At 43.5% G+C, this 20,769-nt stretch overlaps 1 protein-coding gene across 1 annotated transcript in view; it reads left to right on the forward strand.

The window, feature by feature from the left end:
• The window catches only part of nrg3a (neuregulin 3a), a 288,224-nt gene that overhangs the window by 154,492 nt on the left and 112,963 nt on the right, over positions 1-20,769 (forward strand). Inside the window, exon 2 of the mRNA XM_030379043.1 lies at positions 13,047-13,176. Coding sequence (XP_030234903.1) covers positions 13,047-13,176 — 130 coding nt within the window. The remainder of the gene's footprint in view (positions 1-13,046; positions 13,177-20,769) is intronic.

The following is a 20,769-nucleotide window of genomic DNA, read 5'->3' on the forward strand; positions in this document are numbered from 1 at the left end:
TCTCTCTCTCTCTCTCTCTCTCTCTCTCTCTCTCTCTCTCTCTCTCTCTCTCTCTCTCTCTCTCTCTCTCTCTCTCTCTCTCTCTCTCTCTGTCTCTCTCTCTCTCTTTCTCTCTCTGTCTCTCTCTCTCTCTGTGTCCCTCTCCAATGTGATTAGAAGAGCCTAGAGCCACTGCTGCCACAGAGCGGGCGCAGTCGAGTCTGTCCCAAAAGTAATAGCTTCTTCTTCTCAACTTAATTAAAAAACTCCCTCTGCCTTCCATGTAAGAGGGAGAATACTGATGGACTGATTGCAAGTCATATGCTGAGTGTGAGTGTGTGTGTGTGTGTACGTGTGTGTTTGTGTGTGTGTGTGGGCGGGGGGGGGGGGGGGGATTTTATACGTTCAAATTAACGTATAAAATATCAACTTAGGAAATTTATTCTTGAAATTAAAATACTTTTTGCCAAGAAACTTTTCTTCCATTTGAAAATGTTGATATTAAATATCATTAAATGTCATTGTTTATATGAAGAGAATTGCAAGAAATGCCCACTTGGTGCATTCTTAACCTTGTCTCGCATCACAAGAAGGTGTCTTATGCAGGATACGCTCCACACAAGAGATTGGGGTAAATCTCTGGTACATTATATCTAGTATATTGGCCAACTCTAGCATGTTCAGCGGGAAATGGTGGAGACAGCTTGCACATTGAGAGCATGTAGAATATGCTTTGACTAGTTGCATTTTTTTTTTTATATTTGGAAGAAGCTGGCAGACTAAAGAGAGCAAACCCAATTTTTGGTATCAGAAACGCTAACTTTAAACACCAAAATGATGGTGTTTAGACTAATTTGGGTCGGACAACGAAAGCATTTCCTTTACGGTTAAATGTACTGTTTTCTCATGAACACTGTGAACTAACTCATACACATAATAAATAGTTAATGTGTAAGCATTTATGTGTACTTGTTTGTCGTGGACAAACCATACAAATAACAAATAACTCGATTTATAATCGGTTTAGTAAAAAATCCTATCAATCATTCTCAAGAAACAGAGATGATCCTCTGCAGCCACCATCCACAATCTGCACTTTTTACCATCAGTACGAATGACAGCTCCTGCAGACAGCTATCCCTATGAATTTAATGGATGCATCTGCTGTGTACCGGCGTGCCTTACGGCTGGGATCAAGTTCAAGTTCAAGTGTTTTTATTTGTCACATACAATAAATTGAAGTGAAATGTTAAAGGGTCAATGCTCCACACTGTGCAAAAATAAATAAAAATATAAAATAAAATAAATTAGTTAATTTATTTAGATAAAATAAAAAATGTAAATAAAATCAAATTTAAAAATAAGGTGTTGAATTAAAAATTTGAATTCAAGTGTCTCACTGCCTGTGGATAAAAACTTCTCTTGAGTCTCTCAGTCCTTGAGTTAAGGCTTCGTAGGCGTCTACCCGACGGCAGCAGGGTGAAGAGGCTGGCATTGGGGTGTGTGTCATCCCTCCTGATGTTTTTTGCCCTCGACTCCACCCTCTTGTGGTAGATGTCCTTCACGTTGGCTAGGGACGCTCTGATACTCCGCTCAGCTGACTGGTCATGTCTGAAGCGAACCATGGTTCATTTATCCATGGCCGGAGGCATCTCTTCCATAGGATCTGTACGGTGCACTGACCAGACTGTAGGGGCCAGGGTGACTTTACCGACATCAGATAGGAATACCAGGTCTATGTGCAATGAACAAGAACGTGTGTGTGTATGTGTGTGTTTGTGTGTCAGTTCCCAGCACATTCCAATTAGTGTGCAATTGTGTGGAGAACTGTGGGTACCAGGAGCCTTGTGTTGACACACAGTATTCCAGATGGAGGGGCACTTAGCTTATTGTGCTTTGTTGTGTTTCCGTGTATACGTGTGTGTGTGCGTGATTATGTGTGTGCATGTGTCTGTGTCTGTGTTTGTGTTTGTGTTTGTGTGTGTTTGTATTTGTGTGTGTGCGTGTGCGTGCGTGTGTGTGTGTGTGTGTGTGTGTGTGTGTGTGTGTGTGTATGTGTGTGTGTGTGTGTGTGTGTGTTTGTGTGTGTGTGTGTGTGTGTGTGTGTGTGTGTGTGTGTGTGTGTGTGCGTGTGTATTTGTTGTGTGTGAGTGGGGTTGTGTGTGAGTTTCGTGGGCCTGTTCACAGACATCCATCAGTGGCACACAGCACCAGGCCAAGTATCTGCAATGCAGTCTCCGCCACGGCCGTGCACTGCTGCATCCACACAAAGCTCTGTGACACTGACAAACTCACACACACACACACACATACACACACACACACACACACACACACACACACACACACACACACACACACACACACACACACACACACACACACACACACACACACACACACACACACACATCACAGAACATAACAAAGGCTGTGGTCTAACGCATTAGTGCCACTCCTTCGTATGAGCATCGACACACCGACACAAACATGCACACATACCAAATGATGTGTTTAGCTGTTCGATGCAGGGTCTGATTACACTAAAGCAACTTTCCCAGCTCCCTCCACCCCCTATTTCCCCTCAGTCTGCATCCTTCCGTCTATGATTTCTTCCTTTCTTCCTCCACTTGCCTTGCTGAACCCTGTCACCCTGCTCCGTTGATCGGTGGAATACAGGACTGAGCTGTGGATCCCATGATCACGTTATAGAGTGAATGAGGGAGGGGAGGCAGGAAGGCATTGCCCTGAAGGCACAAACACGCACTGGTCCACTCACATGCACATGCACATACATGCATACACACACATGCAAGCCTACGTATAGATGCATACATACAGTCGGCTGGTCAGAATATGCAGAAGGAATTTTCCTGTGGGTAAGCAAAGAACTAATAATAATGTGGATGCCTCAACACACAACTTTCGGTTTGTGTGAATAAAGAACAATGAACCAGGACACAAACTTATTTGTGCAAAGTTCCACTTAACTTACTCTAAATAATATAAACTTTGATATCTGCTGAATAAATAATATTGAAAGAAATGAAAAAAATACTTACTAAACACATTCATGCGCCTTTACATGCTATTGCAAGTGGTAGTGCTATTCAATTCAATTCAATTCAATTTTATTTGAATATCCCTTAATCACCATTACAGTCTCAAAGGGCATAACAGGCCAAATATATATGACACCCCCCTATCAACACACACACAGAAACCCACACACACACACTGACACTTACACTTACACTCATTCCCAGGCAAACATACAGACATACACACACCACCGCTACACCTTCACGAAAACGGAATCATACACTATATACAAGCACACAAAGAAATACACACACAAACAAATAAACAAGCAGAGAAACCGCATAGGTTGTCTCTCCTGCTTATACTTTATTTTTGAATAGTTGGAAACACATCATGTTCTTCCATACTCCTTTCAGAACGCCTTTGATGAATCGCTCCAGGAAGAAATCTTCCAGTTTGCACTTTTCACCCTGATTTTAACCCTTCCCTGTCTGAAACCTTTCATGTTCCTGCAGCATTACATTTGGAGGTGCCCTGAAAGGACGAAGGCAGGACTAAAAAGCGATTGCAATGATTTGAGCGATCTCTACAGACCCAATGGATTAGTGTCTTCCCTCCCCCCAAAGAGAAACACCTTTTGGGATTCACGTCCACATTCTGCCTCGTATCAAACAATCCTATCAAAAGATTTTTTGGCCTTTTTTTTTACCCAAGTTACAAGCTGTTCTCCTTTATCTTTGAAAACACTGTGGATGTGTGAAGGTGATTTGGTGGATGTTTATTGGACAGAGGGGTGGAGGAGGAGAGGTGTGCTGTTATCTTTATTGGATCATGCTGTGCAATAATGATATCTGCACACAGCCCAGCCAGTAGACCCCCCTGTCGGTGGTCCTCTAGCGAGACTGCCGCCATCTTAATCCCAGTGGGGACCCCTGCCCCAGGCGGAGATAATGAGAATTTAACTTTGAGGGAAAAAAGGTAATGCTTTGGAACCGATGGTGTAGGGCTGATAGAATTGTGTGTGTGTGTGTGTGTGTGTGTGTGTGTGTGTGTGTGTGTGCGTGCGTGCGTGCGTGCGTGCGTGCGTGCGTGCGTGCGTGCGTGCGTGTGTGTCTGTACGTGTATTTGTTCTCCTTAAAATATTAATTCACTTCAACTGAGATATTCTGAGATAAAAACACAGGGACACAGGCAAACACACACACACAAACACACACACACAAGGGGAAATTTGAGAAAAAAAGCTTGCTCACACACACACACACGTTAAACGAAGGAAACAAGTATAAACACACACACACAGTATGTGTGTGTGTGTGTGTGTCTGAGTGTGTGTGTGTGTGCGTGTGTATGTGTGTGTGTGTGTGTGTGTGTGTGTGTGTGTGTGTGTGTGTGTGTGTGTGTGTGTGTGTGTGTGTGTGTGTGTTTGTCCGATCTAGCTGTCCCATGTAAAGACACTGTGCGATCCATGGACATGTACATGCACAGGCATGCCTGTGTTGTGTGGGTGTGTGCCCTGTGGGAACTGGGGGAGGATTTAGAGGGGTGAGGTTGTCCTAGAAAGAAGGGAGATTGCCAGTGACCTCGCTGTGGAAGTGTGGGCTTTGCAAGATATGTGTGTGTGTGTGTGTGTGTGTTTGTGTGTGTGTGTGTGTGTGTGTGTGTGTGTGTGTGTGTGTGTGTGTGTGTGTGTGTGTGTGTGTGTGTGTGTGTGTGTGTGTGTGTGTGTGTATGTGTCTGTCTCATATGCATGCATAAGAGTGCATGCACATGTTTGTGTGTGTGTGTGTGTGTGTGTGTGTGTGTGTGTGTGAGTGTGTGTGTGTGTGTGTGTGTGTGTGTGTGTGTGTGTGTGTGTGTGTGTGTGTGTGTGTGTGTGTGTGTGTGTGTTGGTGCCCACCCACAAATACACACATGTTTATTACAGCAGAATTGTGGCTTGTTAAAGTTGCATTCATGAGGTGGTTAGGATTTGAGTTTACCTTGCAACATGTATTATTACTTGTCCTCCAAACTACCTTTCATAGCAGTCCTTTCGAACCTAACTATTCAACCTTCAAAATGCTTGCTACATGCGCCACCACCACCAGCACCACACACGCTACTGAGCCGCCATGTGTCTCGGGGGGAGGGGGCGGGGAAGAATATGAATGGAAACAAGGTGGATGGGCAGGAAATTAAAAACACATGACACATAATATAATAGTAATTTACAAAGTGGAGATATACGGATCAATAACTGGGGAAGATTAGAAGACCGAAGGCCGTTGATAGAATCCATTAGAGAGACAGCTTCTACAGGAGAGTGGTTTAAAGTCAGGTCAATTAAATTTTATTTGCATGGTCCTTAATCACTGTTACTGTCTCGAAGGGGTTAACACAACCCGTTTAACCCTAGCCCTCAGAAGAGCTAGTCAAAACCCCTTCATTATCAGGGAAGAAAACTTGGGAAGGAATGCTGAGTGAAGGATTCCTCCTTTCAGGGATGGTTAGCAGTGCAATGGCTGCCATAATGGACGGGCATAATGATTGCGTAACAAGCACAACTGTTGGAGTCAAGCTTAATGTAAGCAGGGCTGGAGCCCGGCTGCACATACACTGCGACGGCACTAAGTCAATGACAATGACAGCTTGATAGATATTAATCGATGGATAGATACAAACGCCCTTTATTGAAAATAAATATTAAACTACGCTAGGACTTGTTAGCAAGGACATGGTTTTTTGAGCGCTGCGACACAGATCGTTGTACCCTGTACAATCGTTTCTACTTTGATCTCAGAGGGAAGATTAAGCCTGGCAACGGCTCCCCTGTCAAATCAACATCTGCTCTGGGGAGCGTGCCCATGCGACGCTGCAGGCGAGGGATTTCTTTGTGCTTGAGTTAACAACACCTTTCGGATGGCTTGCTCCAAAATGGCCCTGGTGTGGGCACCAATCAGAGGGCTTATGCCGAGTGCTAACAATTACAGTTGTGAGGCGAGTCATGCGTTCAGCTCATCAGCTCTGAACGGAAACTTTTAACCAAAATACTGAGCCTGGTGTTGTCGTTGGTGTTGCAGCAGGCAGACCCATTTGTATGCAGCACGGCCCGCGGCTGCTCCTCCTCCTCCTCCTCCTCCTCCTCACGCTACCGTTACTTATTGATGAGACGGCAAGGGCACTTCAAGGTCATCTAAAGCATGATCAGGCATGCGAGCGCGTTGTAAAAGACAACATGGATGAAAAGGAGCAGGTAGCCATGGCTGATCGGCCGGGGGGATATACTGCACTGGTCTCATTACTATGTCGCTCAGCGAGTGGCTGAGCCTCTCTTCCCACCAGCATGATGTCGGTTCTTATTGTACACGACTACCACCTGATGTCTTTCCACTGTATGCTTCATTTTGGCCTGTGTTTTTGTGCGTCTTGGAATCTATATATATATATATGTTCTAACGCCTACGTCCTCTGTCAGAGCCCATGAAGTGGTGGGCGGATAGAAACCCAGACAGACAGACAGACAGACAGACAGACAGACAGACAGACAGACAGACAGACAGACAGACAGACAGACAGACAGACAGACTGAAGCGAGGCTGAAGCCAGAAACAGGCCTTCCCCAAGGCAGGAGACAAACAGGCAGGTGAGTAGACTGAGAGACGGTCAGGCAGGCAGGCAGGCAGGCAGGCAGGCAGGCAGGCAGGCAGGCAGGCAGGCAGGCAGGCAGGCAGGCAGGCAGGAAAGCCGTAAGGCAGGCAATTAGACAGTCGGACATGCAGATGTATTGCGTAGTAGCCTGCCCACCTGTCCACTGCCAACGACTATTCTTTATGTCAGGCTTGAAGGACACCATTACTGAAACACCCACGGACTTGTCATGCCTTAACCCACCATTACCCACCACAGTTCATACAGTGATAGAGAGAGAGAGAGAGAGAGAGAGAGAGAGAGAGAGAGAGAGAGAGAGAGAGAGAGAGAGAGAGAGAGAGAGAGAGAGAGAGAGAGAGAGAGAGAGAGAGAGAGAACTAGAGTAGGAGTAAGAAAAGGGAGATGGAAGCCATGAAATAAAGACACAAAAATGTGTTGTAAATATTTACAATTGGGCAATTGGATTATTATTTCTGTCACCATCGTAGCTGATTTCTGAATACAATCTAAGATAGCTGTCAGGTGAACCGTATGGGTGTCAGTCATCTGTGTGTGTTTTCCTTCAGTCAATGTAGCGTATGATTACAGCAGCCATTAGGCGTGTTCACTCTCATCAACATCAACATCTCAAATGGATTCCTGTCTCGTCAGTGGTTTGTGGTTAATTATTATAAGGACTGAAGCCTTGCGACCTGATTAGTGTTCAGGCTTATTGGAGTTAATCTGAAATGCATTGGGGTTTGGTGTTATGAACGCAACCCTGTGAAACCAAAGGTCGGAAAATGTAAACAGGGGCTTTGCCAAATGATGAGACATGTAGACCTCCTGTGTGTTTTCCATCCAGGACCCATCTGTCACACATCCACGGTTACCTTTGACGGGGCCGGGTCACCCAGATTGTCATTTTAACAGTAATAGCAATTATAGTAGCATTCTGTCAGCATTAATTATTCAAATCAAGATTATCGCTACTGCCAAAGAACTGGTTAATAGCACTGTGTGTGTGTGTGTGTGTGTGTGTGTGTGTGTGTGTGTGTGTGTGTGTGTGTGTGTGTGTGTGTGTGTGGTGTTTGTTTGTGTGTGTGTGTGTGTGTGTGTGTGTGTGTGTGTGTGTGTGTGTGTGTGTGTGTGTGTGTGTGTGTGTGTGTGTGTGTGTGTGTTTGCATGCGCGTGTGTCTGTGTGTATGTGTGGAAGGCCGAATGTCGGACAGTAAATGACAAAGTGCTTTGAGTATATACAGTGGGGCGAAAAGTACAGCATAAATGCAGTCCATCTCTCTGGGCTGTGATTCATTAAGACCTGAAATGCTTACAGTGTTCTTTTGGAAGTGGAATTCATGCACATCTTGAATGTAAATATATATATATATACATAAAATGCTGATGTGCATGCTTATGATTCCATATAAAAGGTCTCTAAAAGTCACATAGTACCTAGTTAGGCATAAATATAGGCCCCGTCCACACGAAGCCGAAACGGGCGAAACCGTTACGGTTTCGATCTATCCGGTTTCGAAGTATCTCCGTAAAGACGAAGCCAAGCGAAACCGGATAGATCTGTAGAAACGCTGTAGTAAACATTCCAGGCCCATAAGGGGCGCTGCTTCTGGTACACAAATCCAGAAGAAGAAGAGGCGAGCATGCGCATAAAGGCTGCCCCCCGAACCACTAACAACACAAACAAACAGCTCTTCTACGATGGCGAACTAGATTCTCAATAAATAATGGCTTAGCAACCCAACAAGGGACATGATATGCTGCAGAACGATTACAAGCTTGTAGTCCGCCATCATCTTTTTTGTTGTGATTTCTGAGACTCCGCGGGCTTAAGAGCCATTGGCTAGAGGGTCGAGGGGTGGGGCGATGACGTCATGGTTTGCGGTTTCAGTCGGTTTCAGGCGTCCACACGAAACCAAAACGAAACCGGACAGATTTGAAACCACCTCCGAGGGTGGTTTCAGAAGTTTGCGGTTTCGGTCAGCGGATTCGCCGGCTTCGTGTGGACGGAAGGCCGAACCGTACAAGACCTTTGCGGTTTCGCCATGAAATCGGCTTCGTGTGGACGGGGCCATAGTCAGATGCTTGGGTCCAGGTTAAACAGAAACATAAATCTGAATATGGAATAAGGGCAACGTATACTTTTGAGTTACGCTACCTTTGAAGAAGTGCAGTGGTCCACCACTGCTATTCCAATGCTAGTACACTGCCACCAGTATGCTACCACTCTTCAAAGGCCCAGACCCAAATGTCAGGAACAGAGAGAATTATCATATTCTGCAAAATATAACCAACCAAACAAACCGAGAGAGTCAGGGATACAAAGACGTGGAAGGAGAGGAGTAAACACACAGTATGTTGTCCACCACCCAGCGCATTATTGATCCCACACGACGCTGTCTCTTGCCGCGAAGCACAGCGGAGGTAAATTGGGTTGTTTTTCCCGTGGATTGATTGACGTCTGCCGCCTGCGACCGATGCTCCTTCTTCAGAGCCACTGGTTTCATTGGACTGGAATGATTTTTTGACTCAAAATGGCAGCCTTCATAGAGTGTAAGCAGCAGGGCTTTGGGCCACCTGGGTGGCGACTGAAGCTAACCACCGTCCTCTCTGTAGATGCACTGTCACATCAGCGCCAGGTTAACCGTGGCCTTGTCCGAGCAGGGGCTCTGAAGGGAAATCCGTGGAGTTAGAACAAATCCCTTAACCCTGTATGCCTCCAGTAGCAGAAGTGTGGCAGGGTGGGAGGACAGTGTTTGGATCGAATCAACAGTTCTTTGTGAATTCTGGCTGCTTGATGCATTTGCATGTGCAGAGTTTGTCGTGATGCAAGTCAATGACGGTGTCACTGGGACATGGATAATTGGACAGCTCTATTACTCTTTGATGTCAGTGTGTGTGTGTGTGTGTGTGTGTGTGTGTGTGTGTGTGTGTGTGTGTGTGTGTGTGTGTGTGTGTGTGTGTGTGTGTGTGTGTGTGTGTGTGTGTGTGTGTGTGTGTCCCTCTCTCTCTCTCTCTCTCTCCCTCTCTCTCTCTCTCTCTCTCTCTCTCTCTCTCTCTCTCTCTCTCTCTCTCTCTCTCTCTCTCTCTCTCTCTCTCTCTCTCCAGATATCTCTCTCTCTTTCATAGTTCTCTGGCTCAAAGTTCTCTCTCATATTATGTAATTGGATTAAGGGACATTGATTAATGCATCTCAGGCAGAATAGTTCCTCATCACTGACACATTTCCCAAGCATTCCTATTATTCACGCTTCAGATCTACTGCATATTATTTGAATCAGTCCCTCCAGAAAAATGCAGAATAAAACATTTGAATAAAATAAATACAACTATATATATATAAATAAATAAAAATAAGTATTGAATCCTCCTAATCTGGAATTGACTTAATCTGTAAATAACTGTGAATCATATTTGTTACAATCACATTTAAATATGATTTAGTCTAGTTTTATGCAGAGGTTCAACTTTCAACAACATTATTCAACCAAACAGGTATTGCAATCTCATTGGCCCTTCCATCCTAACCTGACCTCACATGGCCCCAAAATTTCCTTACATGCCAATTATCTACACTGTTTGATATTACTAGCTACCCCCGGGGGCCAATCAGCAGCCTCCCCATACACTATATATTATGCTCCTAATTAAGGAGCCGAGTGATGGATCAAAATGTCCTACCTCACCCACTCATTATAGCCAAACACGCTTGTTGCACATTTCTTCCGCCTCAAAATAGAAATTGAAATCTAGCAGGGCGGATAACCTTGGTTGACATTAATATTGTTCCCGTCTGGAACTTTATGTTGATTTGACAATTTCATCAACTTTTTTCCCTGTATTTTTCACAAAAACATCACAAGGAAGATGTAATGTGACTCTAATGGCCGTATCATTTATGAAAGCAGATATGTAATCACTTAACCATGTCTTCTCTGCTTGCATGGCTTCTCCCGGATACATGTTCCAAACACCCTGCTGACAAATTGCCGGTGGGAACCTCTTAAAGCTTTCTCATTTTTCTTTTCCACAAAAAAGGCAAAAGCAATCAGCGCTGTGGTGTGGTGTTAATTGGAACATGGCTCTTCGTCATCACTGGCTTTTTGATTTTTTTCAACATTCTAAGCCATGCATTAATGTATTAAACCTAAACTGCTTTCCCAAAACACCCCAAGGTTTATAATGGCCAACCAGTCTTCAAATATCATGTTTAAAATTACTTTCACCCTTTGAAAATAATCCTTGTTAATAAGGGCAAATGTAGAATTGTTATATAATGAAAAATATTAAATGCACAGTCAAGACACATCACTATAACATTACAGGTTATGTAATGAAATCATGTTTGTCATGTCTGTGTTTGTTATACACATGTACTACACACAATGTTCCAGGCTGTGGGAAATCTACTGCTACAACTTCTCAATGTATTTGCCATGTTATTCCCATTTCACATATTGGGATAGAAGCCATCTTCCAGGTTCTTAAAAACATGCTCCTTGACAACAATGTATGAGCAAGTGACGTATATATGCCCCTTTTGAATATGTCAGAGCTTGTTCCTGGTTATTCTCATCTCAACATACTGCTGTTTCTCTCATTCAATATGCATAACCCGCTATGAGTCAAATCAATATGTTTAGAGGCCCATCTGCATTTTATGCAGAGAGGCAATACATCGGGGCAGTACAGTATATATTTATGTATACGGTTCTTGAAACTTTGCCATTTTTTGACATGTTAAAACGGCACTGAGGTCCCACTGTGTTCCTCCTCATGATGAGTTTAGTAGATTGGGTTCACAGAGGTCCTAGTTGGACCATCACTGATGTGGCTCGTCACCCTTATTACGGGTCGAATCCTGGTATGGAAACGGGTAGGAGACCAAACCAAGGTACCTACCGGTGCGTCCATTATCCTGGTACATTAAGGTAGCACACCCATAATCAGTGTTATGAGCGCTAGCTGAAAGCACCCTACGATGACACCCCTGTGAATCGGGTGTTTAGCGATGGTTTAAGCCAGAGCTCTATGGAGGATTCCTATAGTTTGTACATAAAGCGTGTTCAGACTCAGAGCGCACTAAAACACATCCCTGAGAGCGCCTTCATCCCGGGCCCCCCTGATGTATCACCGGGGGGCATCCGGCTCTCCAGCAACAGTGGCGACTTCCCGGCCGTATTAATCACAGCGGGATACATCATTACAGGCTCCCCATCCATCTTTTACTTGGGGACATCACAGGGTCTAAACAAACAATATCTTCAAGGTATTGTGTGTAGCCTGGTGTAGTTCCACGGTGCATTGTGGTGGGGTGGCAGCCAGCCGTGAGGATGGCAACTTGGGTTGTGAGTAATTGGCCGTTAGCCACTTAGTCTGTTCTGGAAACCTGCAAGGTATATTTTATTTCGGGGCATTCATACAATGTGTTTTCTTTTCTGTTGTGCTAAGTGAAAAGCGTTTGTGGGTGATTACGCTGTTGTCTGAGGAAGTTTCTTGAGGAGAAGATAAAATATCTTGTGAAAACAACGATTATTGTGGTAATCCTTTGAGTACTATGAACACAATTATTAAAACACGCTTGCTTTTCACTAAAAAGCTACACGCTGTATTCATTCATTAGTTTTCTCTGTTGAGCAATTACAAATTTGATTTCCATGCTGAGTACCGCACACATTCACTCGTTAAATGGAGGACTTGATTTGGTGTGTTTTGGTTTGTTCTGCGTTGACTGTTGTTACTAGATTAGAGGAGCCAGACAGAGACAGATGATTCTAATGAAGCGTGAAGAGTGAAAGGCTAGTTTGGTGTAGTAAGATAAATTTATGTTGTCAGAAGGCCTGATTATAGAAGACACACTATGTTCATATAGGTTCCTTAAACACAGACACACACATACAGACACACAAAAATCCACATGCATGCATGTAAACGCACGCAGACACACACACACACACTTCCATGCACAAACAAACACGCACAAACACACACACACACACACACACACACACGTAAACACACACACACACACACACACACACACACACACACACACACACACACACACACACACACACACGTGCATTCATGCACACATACACACATAAATATACACAAAAACACACACCCACACACTACCCATGCAGTGCTAATCTGAAGTCACAATGTCAAACACTAAATCAAATGTTCATTTGACGATTCAATTCCTTATTCATCATTTAAATTTTGTTTACCAAATAATTTTAAGCCAAAATCCCGTGCATGTGTGTCGACGTGCTTGACAAATGAACCAGATGGTGTTTTTTTGTTCTTCTGTCAGACTGTGATGTTGACAGGGATGTTGGATGAGCTTAGAGCTAAGAGCTAACGCTACAGTCCTGTGTGTGTTGTTACCACAGCCTCTCCCACCGTGCCACCTCTGCGGTCGGAGCACTTCAAGCCGTGCCACGAGCGGGACCTGACCTATTGTCTGAACAGTGGCGAGTGCTTCGTCATCGAGACACTCAGCGGCCCTCACAAGCACTGCAAGTAAGTGACTCCTGCTCGTCTCTCGCCGCTGTGATGCTACGATGTGGCTGCCATCGCTAGGACATTGATTGTGTTGAAAGGATCAGACGCCAACGCATCTGGTGCTCCTGTGTGATTGCATCGATAACTTTGTTGAATAACGTGCAGTGTGCCCTTCCCCTCCTCTTTCAGTGAGGAGGTATTGTTGTTGTCCAATTAAACTGTTTTTGCTTTGCTTTGCGTCGCCCTCTATCCACCGCTGCCACATCATGGTTTTGGTCATGGTTTTCCTTTTCAGTATTACTCTGATAATATCGTATTTAATAATAATATGATCAGGATATTGAAAGGTTAGGGAAATTAGTACCTCAGTTACTCTTAGGCCTTCTGTCAAATATCATCTTTTGTGACTGCCGAAATCAGTTATTGGCAGATCGGAATGTATTTCGAGAAATTGTTCGTAATTTCTCTTTTGAAAGTATTGACTGAAACGCTGACATTTGTATCTATTTTTCACGTTGTTGAATATTATATTCCTCAACAAACAGTGCATTTGGAGTGTGGTTGACTGAAGCCAGCTGGAGGTAGGCTAGGCTGCGTGGGTCTTAATGACTTTCTGTCATTAAGACAGAAAGTCATTACGGCTGTAGCCTATTTTGTGACTAAGGGAATTGTGTTTCACGGTACACTTTTGCTCTTATATTTGGCTGATATGACAAATAGTCGGTTATGGTGAGGCTGTGTGAGGCTTGTGTTGGTTGCATGCCCCAATTAAAGTAGTTGGGTCCTTCTAGTTTACCCTAATTTTGTACTTTCTCAGAACAAAAACATCTACAACCACAAAATAACACAATAGCTACAAGCGATTGCAATAAATAGAAGTGCAAATTACACAAAAGACAGTTAAATGGGAATAGTAGTTTGATGAAAATAATTTACGCCAATCCCTCTGTAACAGGTAGGATATCTATGTTTAGGTTGATAATTGTAGCGTCTTCATTGTGGTTCCAGGGCACAGAATTGTAACGGTGCCTTATTCATTCGGTTGTGTTGATCACATGTTCCGCTCCTTTCTTATTCACCCTGCTGATCGTGTGTGTGTGTCAGTGTGTGTATCTGTTTTGCATCTGTATTGGTGTATGTGTTAGGCATATGTACAGTGTGTGTGTCTTGGTTGTCCTAGATTTGAGGATAGAGCTGGTAGGCACGAGGACTGGTAAAATCTAGGGCTCTTTACTAATTAGGTCCCGAACTGCCGGCTTCAAGACACAAACCTCAGGACTTCCATACAACCCATGCACAAAGACTGCTCCTCTTCCCCCAGGAAGCAGAGTTTGTGTCTGTGTGTGTGTGTGTGTGTGTGTGTGTGTGTGTGTGTGTGTGTGTGTGTGTGTGTGTGTGTGTGTGTGTGTGTTTATGAGTGTGTGTGTGTGTTTATGAGTGTGTGTGTGTGTGTGTGTGGGTGTGTGTCTGTCTGTCTGTCTGTCTGTCTCTGTGTGTACATTTGTTTGTCTGCATGCATTTGTGTGTGTGAGAAACAGAGAAAGAGAAAATATGGAATGAAATGTAAAGAGGAAGAAATTTTTATGTGCTCATAATTTGACATGCAGTCAAGCAGACCCTGACGCAATAACGTGATTTTAAATGCAAGGATGATATTCCATCCCCACCAAAAGAAAATACAAATGTGCATACAAACACTCACACACACCCGCAAGCACACACACACACACACACACACACACACACACACACACACACACACACACACACACACACACACACACACACACACACACACACAAACAAACACTCACACACCCACACACAACGTTGCCAACATCAAAGAGTGTGCTGCACAGTCGTTTCCTGTGTGCTCTGCATAATCCAGCAGTCAAAAGTCAGAGTGAGTCCACGGCAGCCAGACACCCCAGTTTACCCCGTCTACACTTCCTGATAAGGATGGGAATGGGAGTACCCCGGGCAAGAGAGCTCTAGAAAATATGCGAAAGGAAAGGAGAGAGAGGGAGAGAGAGTGAGAGAGTGGGCTAGACACAGAGAGGAATACAACATTTTCATATGAATGTTTTGTCATTACATTTTATTTAATTGTTAATATATATAACAATAGCCGTATAATATGCAGCTATTGTGCTTTTCATGTGAGCTGCTGTAAAGCCTTCATTTCCCCGTAGAGATGAATATAGTATCGGTCTCTATCGGTTTAATATAGGCAGACGCAGCGGACCAACGGCCTGGAAATCGAATCTATTTAAGATATTGGCCCTTTTTACATGATAGAATTATCTAAATTCTAACCCTGAATCAAGATAGGATCTAGATCAAAGTTGTTTCAAACATAGGGGCAGTTTCTAAGAGACCTTTGTTTGAACACGCACATACAGTTGGCCGGTGACCGCATCGCAGAAACAATAGTAGCAAACACTTAACATTGCACTGAAACTTGTTTCATGATAGATTTCCTAGGAAAGGATAGGAATGATAAAATGGAAATAAAGTGTGCACAACACAGCACAGTTCTAGACGTTTTAGAGACATTTGCATACAGCATCCTCATTTCAGAAGGGGCTGACCGGTGATGTTAGAGCCAAGCATGAACCAAGGCCATAATCCGGCGGAACGACAACGTATGGCTCGTCAGTCTGGATTGAATGTGGTGTGCACGACCTCCGGGGGGGCGATTCTCAAAACGGCATATGCATTTCTCCGACAACCATTCCATCTGTTTTGACAAACACAACCTCTCTCAGTAGAGTGAGCTCACATATAATTTTAAATTCGGAGATTGAAAGGGCTTCGGCCAACGGGGGCCATGAAACCGCAGAAGGGCTACATTTGTGTGTTGGACATGCTAATTATGTCCAACAGTGTTGGACATGCTAATTAATAATTAATTTACATTGAAGTTCGGAAATTCGGTTTTGCTTAAGTTAACAACTCAATGTTTGACAAGAATGTAATTGTTACTCTTTAAATTAAGCGTAAAAGCATAATTGAATCTGTTCTTTATACTTAAAAATTTCGAAAAAAATAATAAAAAATCCTTCCATTGACAAACCCTGAAACCCAATCTGTCCTTCTCAAAAACATAATGGAAAACTTCACCAAATGCATGGGATAGTGTGATTCAATTTGTGTTCACAACAAACTGAGACGCATCAGGCTAGAAAACGCTGTGATCAATCCCAGCTGTGGGGCTGCTATTTACCATGTCACTTCGTAGTCACATTTTTTCCACAATTCTTTATTCTGCAGGTGAAAACTTCTATCCAACTAAAGAATCCAGTGATTCTGTCCATGCTATTAACAGTGATTCCCTAACTCTTTTCCACTTAGCTCCGTTAGCTTCCGGGGGGGGCATGTAGTCCGCCATCATTGTTGTTGTCGTTCTTAGACACCAAGGGCTAGCCAATCACTAAAGCTAGAGGGTCATGGGGAGGGGCGATAACGTCATCGTTTGCGTTTCAGGCGTCCACAAAAATCCTAACACAAAACCGCATCGTTACGGTTTTATTTGAAACCACCCTGGGACATGGTTTCAGAATAGTGTGGTTTCAGGCACCAGATCCGCCGGATCCGTATGGACGGTCAGCCCAAACGCACAAAACTTATGCGGTTTCACCCCAAAAATCGGCTCAGTGTGGACGGGGCATAAGTCACAAAGGACAGCCCTCCATTTCCCTCCTTATTCTTAAGCCGTCCTCTCATTCTTCTGCTGTATTTTTTTACTCAAACACACACACACACACACACACACACACACACACACACACACACACACACACACACACACACACTCACACACTCACACACACACACACACACACACACACACACACACACACACACACACACACATGGTGAACATTGCTTTGGGCTCCATACTTTGCTATTGAGTCATTAGCGTTCAGCTAACCAGAAAATTAGTCAGTATGCTAAGATAACAATTTCCCGAACATGGCAAGAAGCCAATGCGTTCAGCTATAAATTTATGTGGCAGTAAATTTGATTAATTATTTGCAGTAAATTTGATGAATTACTATTTCAATATAGCTCGATCTCACCCATTGTAACTGAAAGCTGTAAGCAAGAGATTTAAACTGGAAATGTACCGGTTCATTCGCGTTTCCTTTCCTATCCTTATTTCCCTGCTGCAGATACAACCCGGTACCACGCGATTTCGTGCTCATGCGCACAAACGTTAATCTATTGAAGCGTGTTCCAGAGCACGATTGTCCGACTTTTTTCGTGCTACACAGAACGAAATGTAAACCATTCTGAATGGGAGTGTTCTCAGACAATTAACGTGCTCCACAAAACGGTACGAGAGAGAGGGGGAGGGACAGAGAGAGAGAGAGCGAGAGAGAGTCTTCAGAAAGGGTGTTCTCAGATAGTACAGTGCACCCTAGTTATGTTTATGCCAAAACCACAAATGCTATATAAATATATATATATTGCCTAATTATATATATTGCCTATATATATATATATATAGGCTATATATATAATAAGGCTATAATTATATTATTTAGCGTGTAATGACACAATCTATAGCCAAATTGTCGAAGATGCCCGAGAATCTCCGGAGATATCAGCATGGGAAATCGGTGCATCAGACCCATGAACCTATGAAGAAAGACGTCATCTCAAGCGGGAGAGAACGTTTGCAGTGCTGGTTTGTGTCACGTAAGGAAAAAAGGGTAGCTGCTTCATCTGTTCTTTTTAGAATTGTATGTCTTGATGTTTATTTTATCTAGCCATCTATTCTCTTGTCTTTGGCTATGTGAATGAGTGTCCGCGTCGATGCCTCTCAAGTCCAGTGTCGCGAGCGGACGTTGCCATGACATCTAGAAATCATACCGTATTTAATGGGTTGTAGTGAGTGTAACATAATTCACCTACAGTATTTTGTTATGTGTTGTTCTTTCAATTGTGTTAGGCATGTCGTTTACTGTCTTGGTGGTTCAGGGATCGCTGTCCCTTTAAGGATTACGAGCGTCTCGTGACGTCAGAGCCCATGCGGGATTGGTTTGCATCCCTGTGAATGTACGTGTGTGTGTGTGTGTGTGTGTGTGTGTGTGTGTGTGTGTGTGTGTTTGTGTGTGTGTGTGTGTGTGTGTGTGTGTGTGTGTGTGTGTGTGTGTGTGTGTGTGTGTGTGTGTGTGTGTGTTTGTGTGTGTGTGCCTGCATCCCTGTGAGTGTATGTGTGTATGTGTTTGTGTTTGTGCATCCCTGCGTGTGTGTGCAGGGGCGGAGGGGGTACTGTGTGGTTGGTGGTGGCTCTGGGTGCGAAATGGAAAAGCTGAGAACCCCTCAAATCCCCTTTCCATTGGAAGCAGAATCTGACAGGATACAAACACACACACACACACACACACACACACACACACACACACACACACACACACACACACACACACACACACACACACACACACACACACAAACACACACACACACACACATACGATTAACAAACTCACAAGCGAAAAAAATATTTTTTTCAGGGCCACCACTTTCTCCCTTGAATGCGTAAACCATGGCCATAGACACACAGTCACAACACACTATTTCAGACAGACACTCAAACAACACATTCAGAAGCACACTCAAACAATACCCCTTCAGACACACACTCAAAAAACACATTCAGACACACACTCAAACCCAATGCCTTCATATACACAGTCAAACAACATGCCTTCATATACAAACACACAAATTGACAGATAAAATATCTTGGAGGAGAATGCGAATGATCCCCAAAGGCAGTGGTGTAGTCTACGTAATACGCAGGTATACGCCGTATACCCACTAGGAACGCACCAGGATTTGCGTATACCCACTTAAAAATGTGCACGGATACGTATCAATCGTCTTGTGACAGATCTTTCTCTTCTGTGTTTATTTTTCGCAAATACCGGTTGGGTATAACTGCAATAAAATACTTTAAGCAGGGGAAGTTATCTCCTACATTCACCATTCATAAAATTCCCCCTGCGCGCTTGCGCTCTGCCCTGTCTCTGTTACGAAGCGCGAAGCTGCCCCTGCATCTCTGCACGTTAGTTGGCGGGCCGAGCCCCTCCTTCTCGCGTGTGTGTGCGTGTGTGTGTGCGTGCGCGCGCGCGCGCGCGTGTGTGTCCAGTCCTCCCATATTAATGTGTAAACTACATAATAAGTAGTCAACAGAAGACAATGTTTTAATCCCACTTTATATCTCCTTGTTACTTTTAGATGAGAACCCCCTGGCCAGCCTTTCAGACTGGGTGTCAGGCTAGGGAATTTAATAACAGGCATCCTTGGTTAGAGTGGAGGGAAAAAAAGGTAGCTAAATGTCAGCCAACATACAGTTGGTATACACAATTGAAATTCATAATGTTAATCACTATGCAAATGAGAGTATAGCTAATTCATGGTCATTTTTAAGGTGCAGTAATTTCACACTTTTACATAATTCAATTACTGTATGGTATGTTAGATAACAACAGTAAGAGCTCAAATTAGAGCAATTGAAAGAGTGAAACATTAGTCTCCTGTCATCTCCTTCTCATGCACTGGTTAGCCATGGTTGTAAACAGTTCATTAAATTATTTTGAGTAGATTTTGTCCTTGTTTAGCATGTGCTATTGCTACTATAGATATACAAAGGACAACTTTTCATTTTTGTGTTCTATTTGTTCATACTGTTATTAAAACTGATAAACCTACTCAGCTTTCCATGATTGTTGATAATCGTTATACTCTTAAATCAGCGGGTTGTAGACCCCTGCGTTGGTGAGTGTGGTGCGACACCCCATAAGCGCCACACACGTACACGTACCGGTGGGACGGGTTTGTACGAGGCTGGGAGGGAATCATCACAGTATACCCACTACAATAAAATAGACTACACCACTGCCCAAAGGTGCTTTATAATTTAAGAGCCATCATTTTAATTTAGTTTGTAAGAAATGGCATCGCCATCTGTCAGCAATTAGCCAATGAAATGAACGTCTGACCATTTTGATTTTAGACCAATCCAAACTCATTTCTGACCAGTCAGGAGTTTTTTACTGAAAGGTTCAGGAAATCGATGAACCTGAATCTCCCTCCCAGTCACAGGGGCTCGTAACGAAACACTCCTCAATGGCGGACAAGTATAGGAAGGGGGGAGCAGAGAGGGAAGGGACATTTTTTTAGTTTAGTTTACAAAATCATGCCCTCTTCTGCTTATTTCCGCTCCCTCTCTTTACAGCTTTCAAGGCCTACCTACAGCAACAGACATTGACATATTGCAAGACATTGGAATACGTAACCTGTGTAGACTTATACCTTTTATCACTTAGCTTAAAGAGTTAAACACTTTGAATTACTGCACATATTTACTTATTTAATTGTCTGTGCTGGCATTTTTGTGCGACTAAATTAACTTCTTGTCAGTATCATTGATGCCTCAATAACAACACAAATCCCCTTTGGACTTTAAATGGGTGAACAAATAATGTATATACAAATATAAATTATTATTACTTAGTAATTAAACACAAAGCAATAATGTGGAAACCCAGTCGATAATGTAACAAATTTCTAAGCGCATAATATAACAACATTTTA

The sequence above is a fragment of the Gadus morhua genome, chromosome 15 (genome assembly GCF_902167405.1).
Source record: "Gadus morhua chromosome 15, gadMor3.0, whole genome shotgun sequence".
Classification (NCBI taxonomy): domain Eukaryota; kingdom Metazoa; phylum Chordata; class Actinopteri; order Gadiformes; family Gadidae; genus Gadus; species Gadus morhua.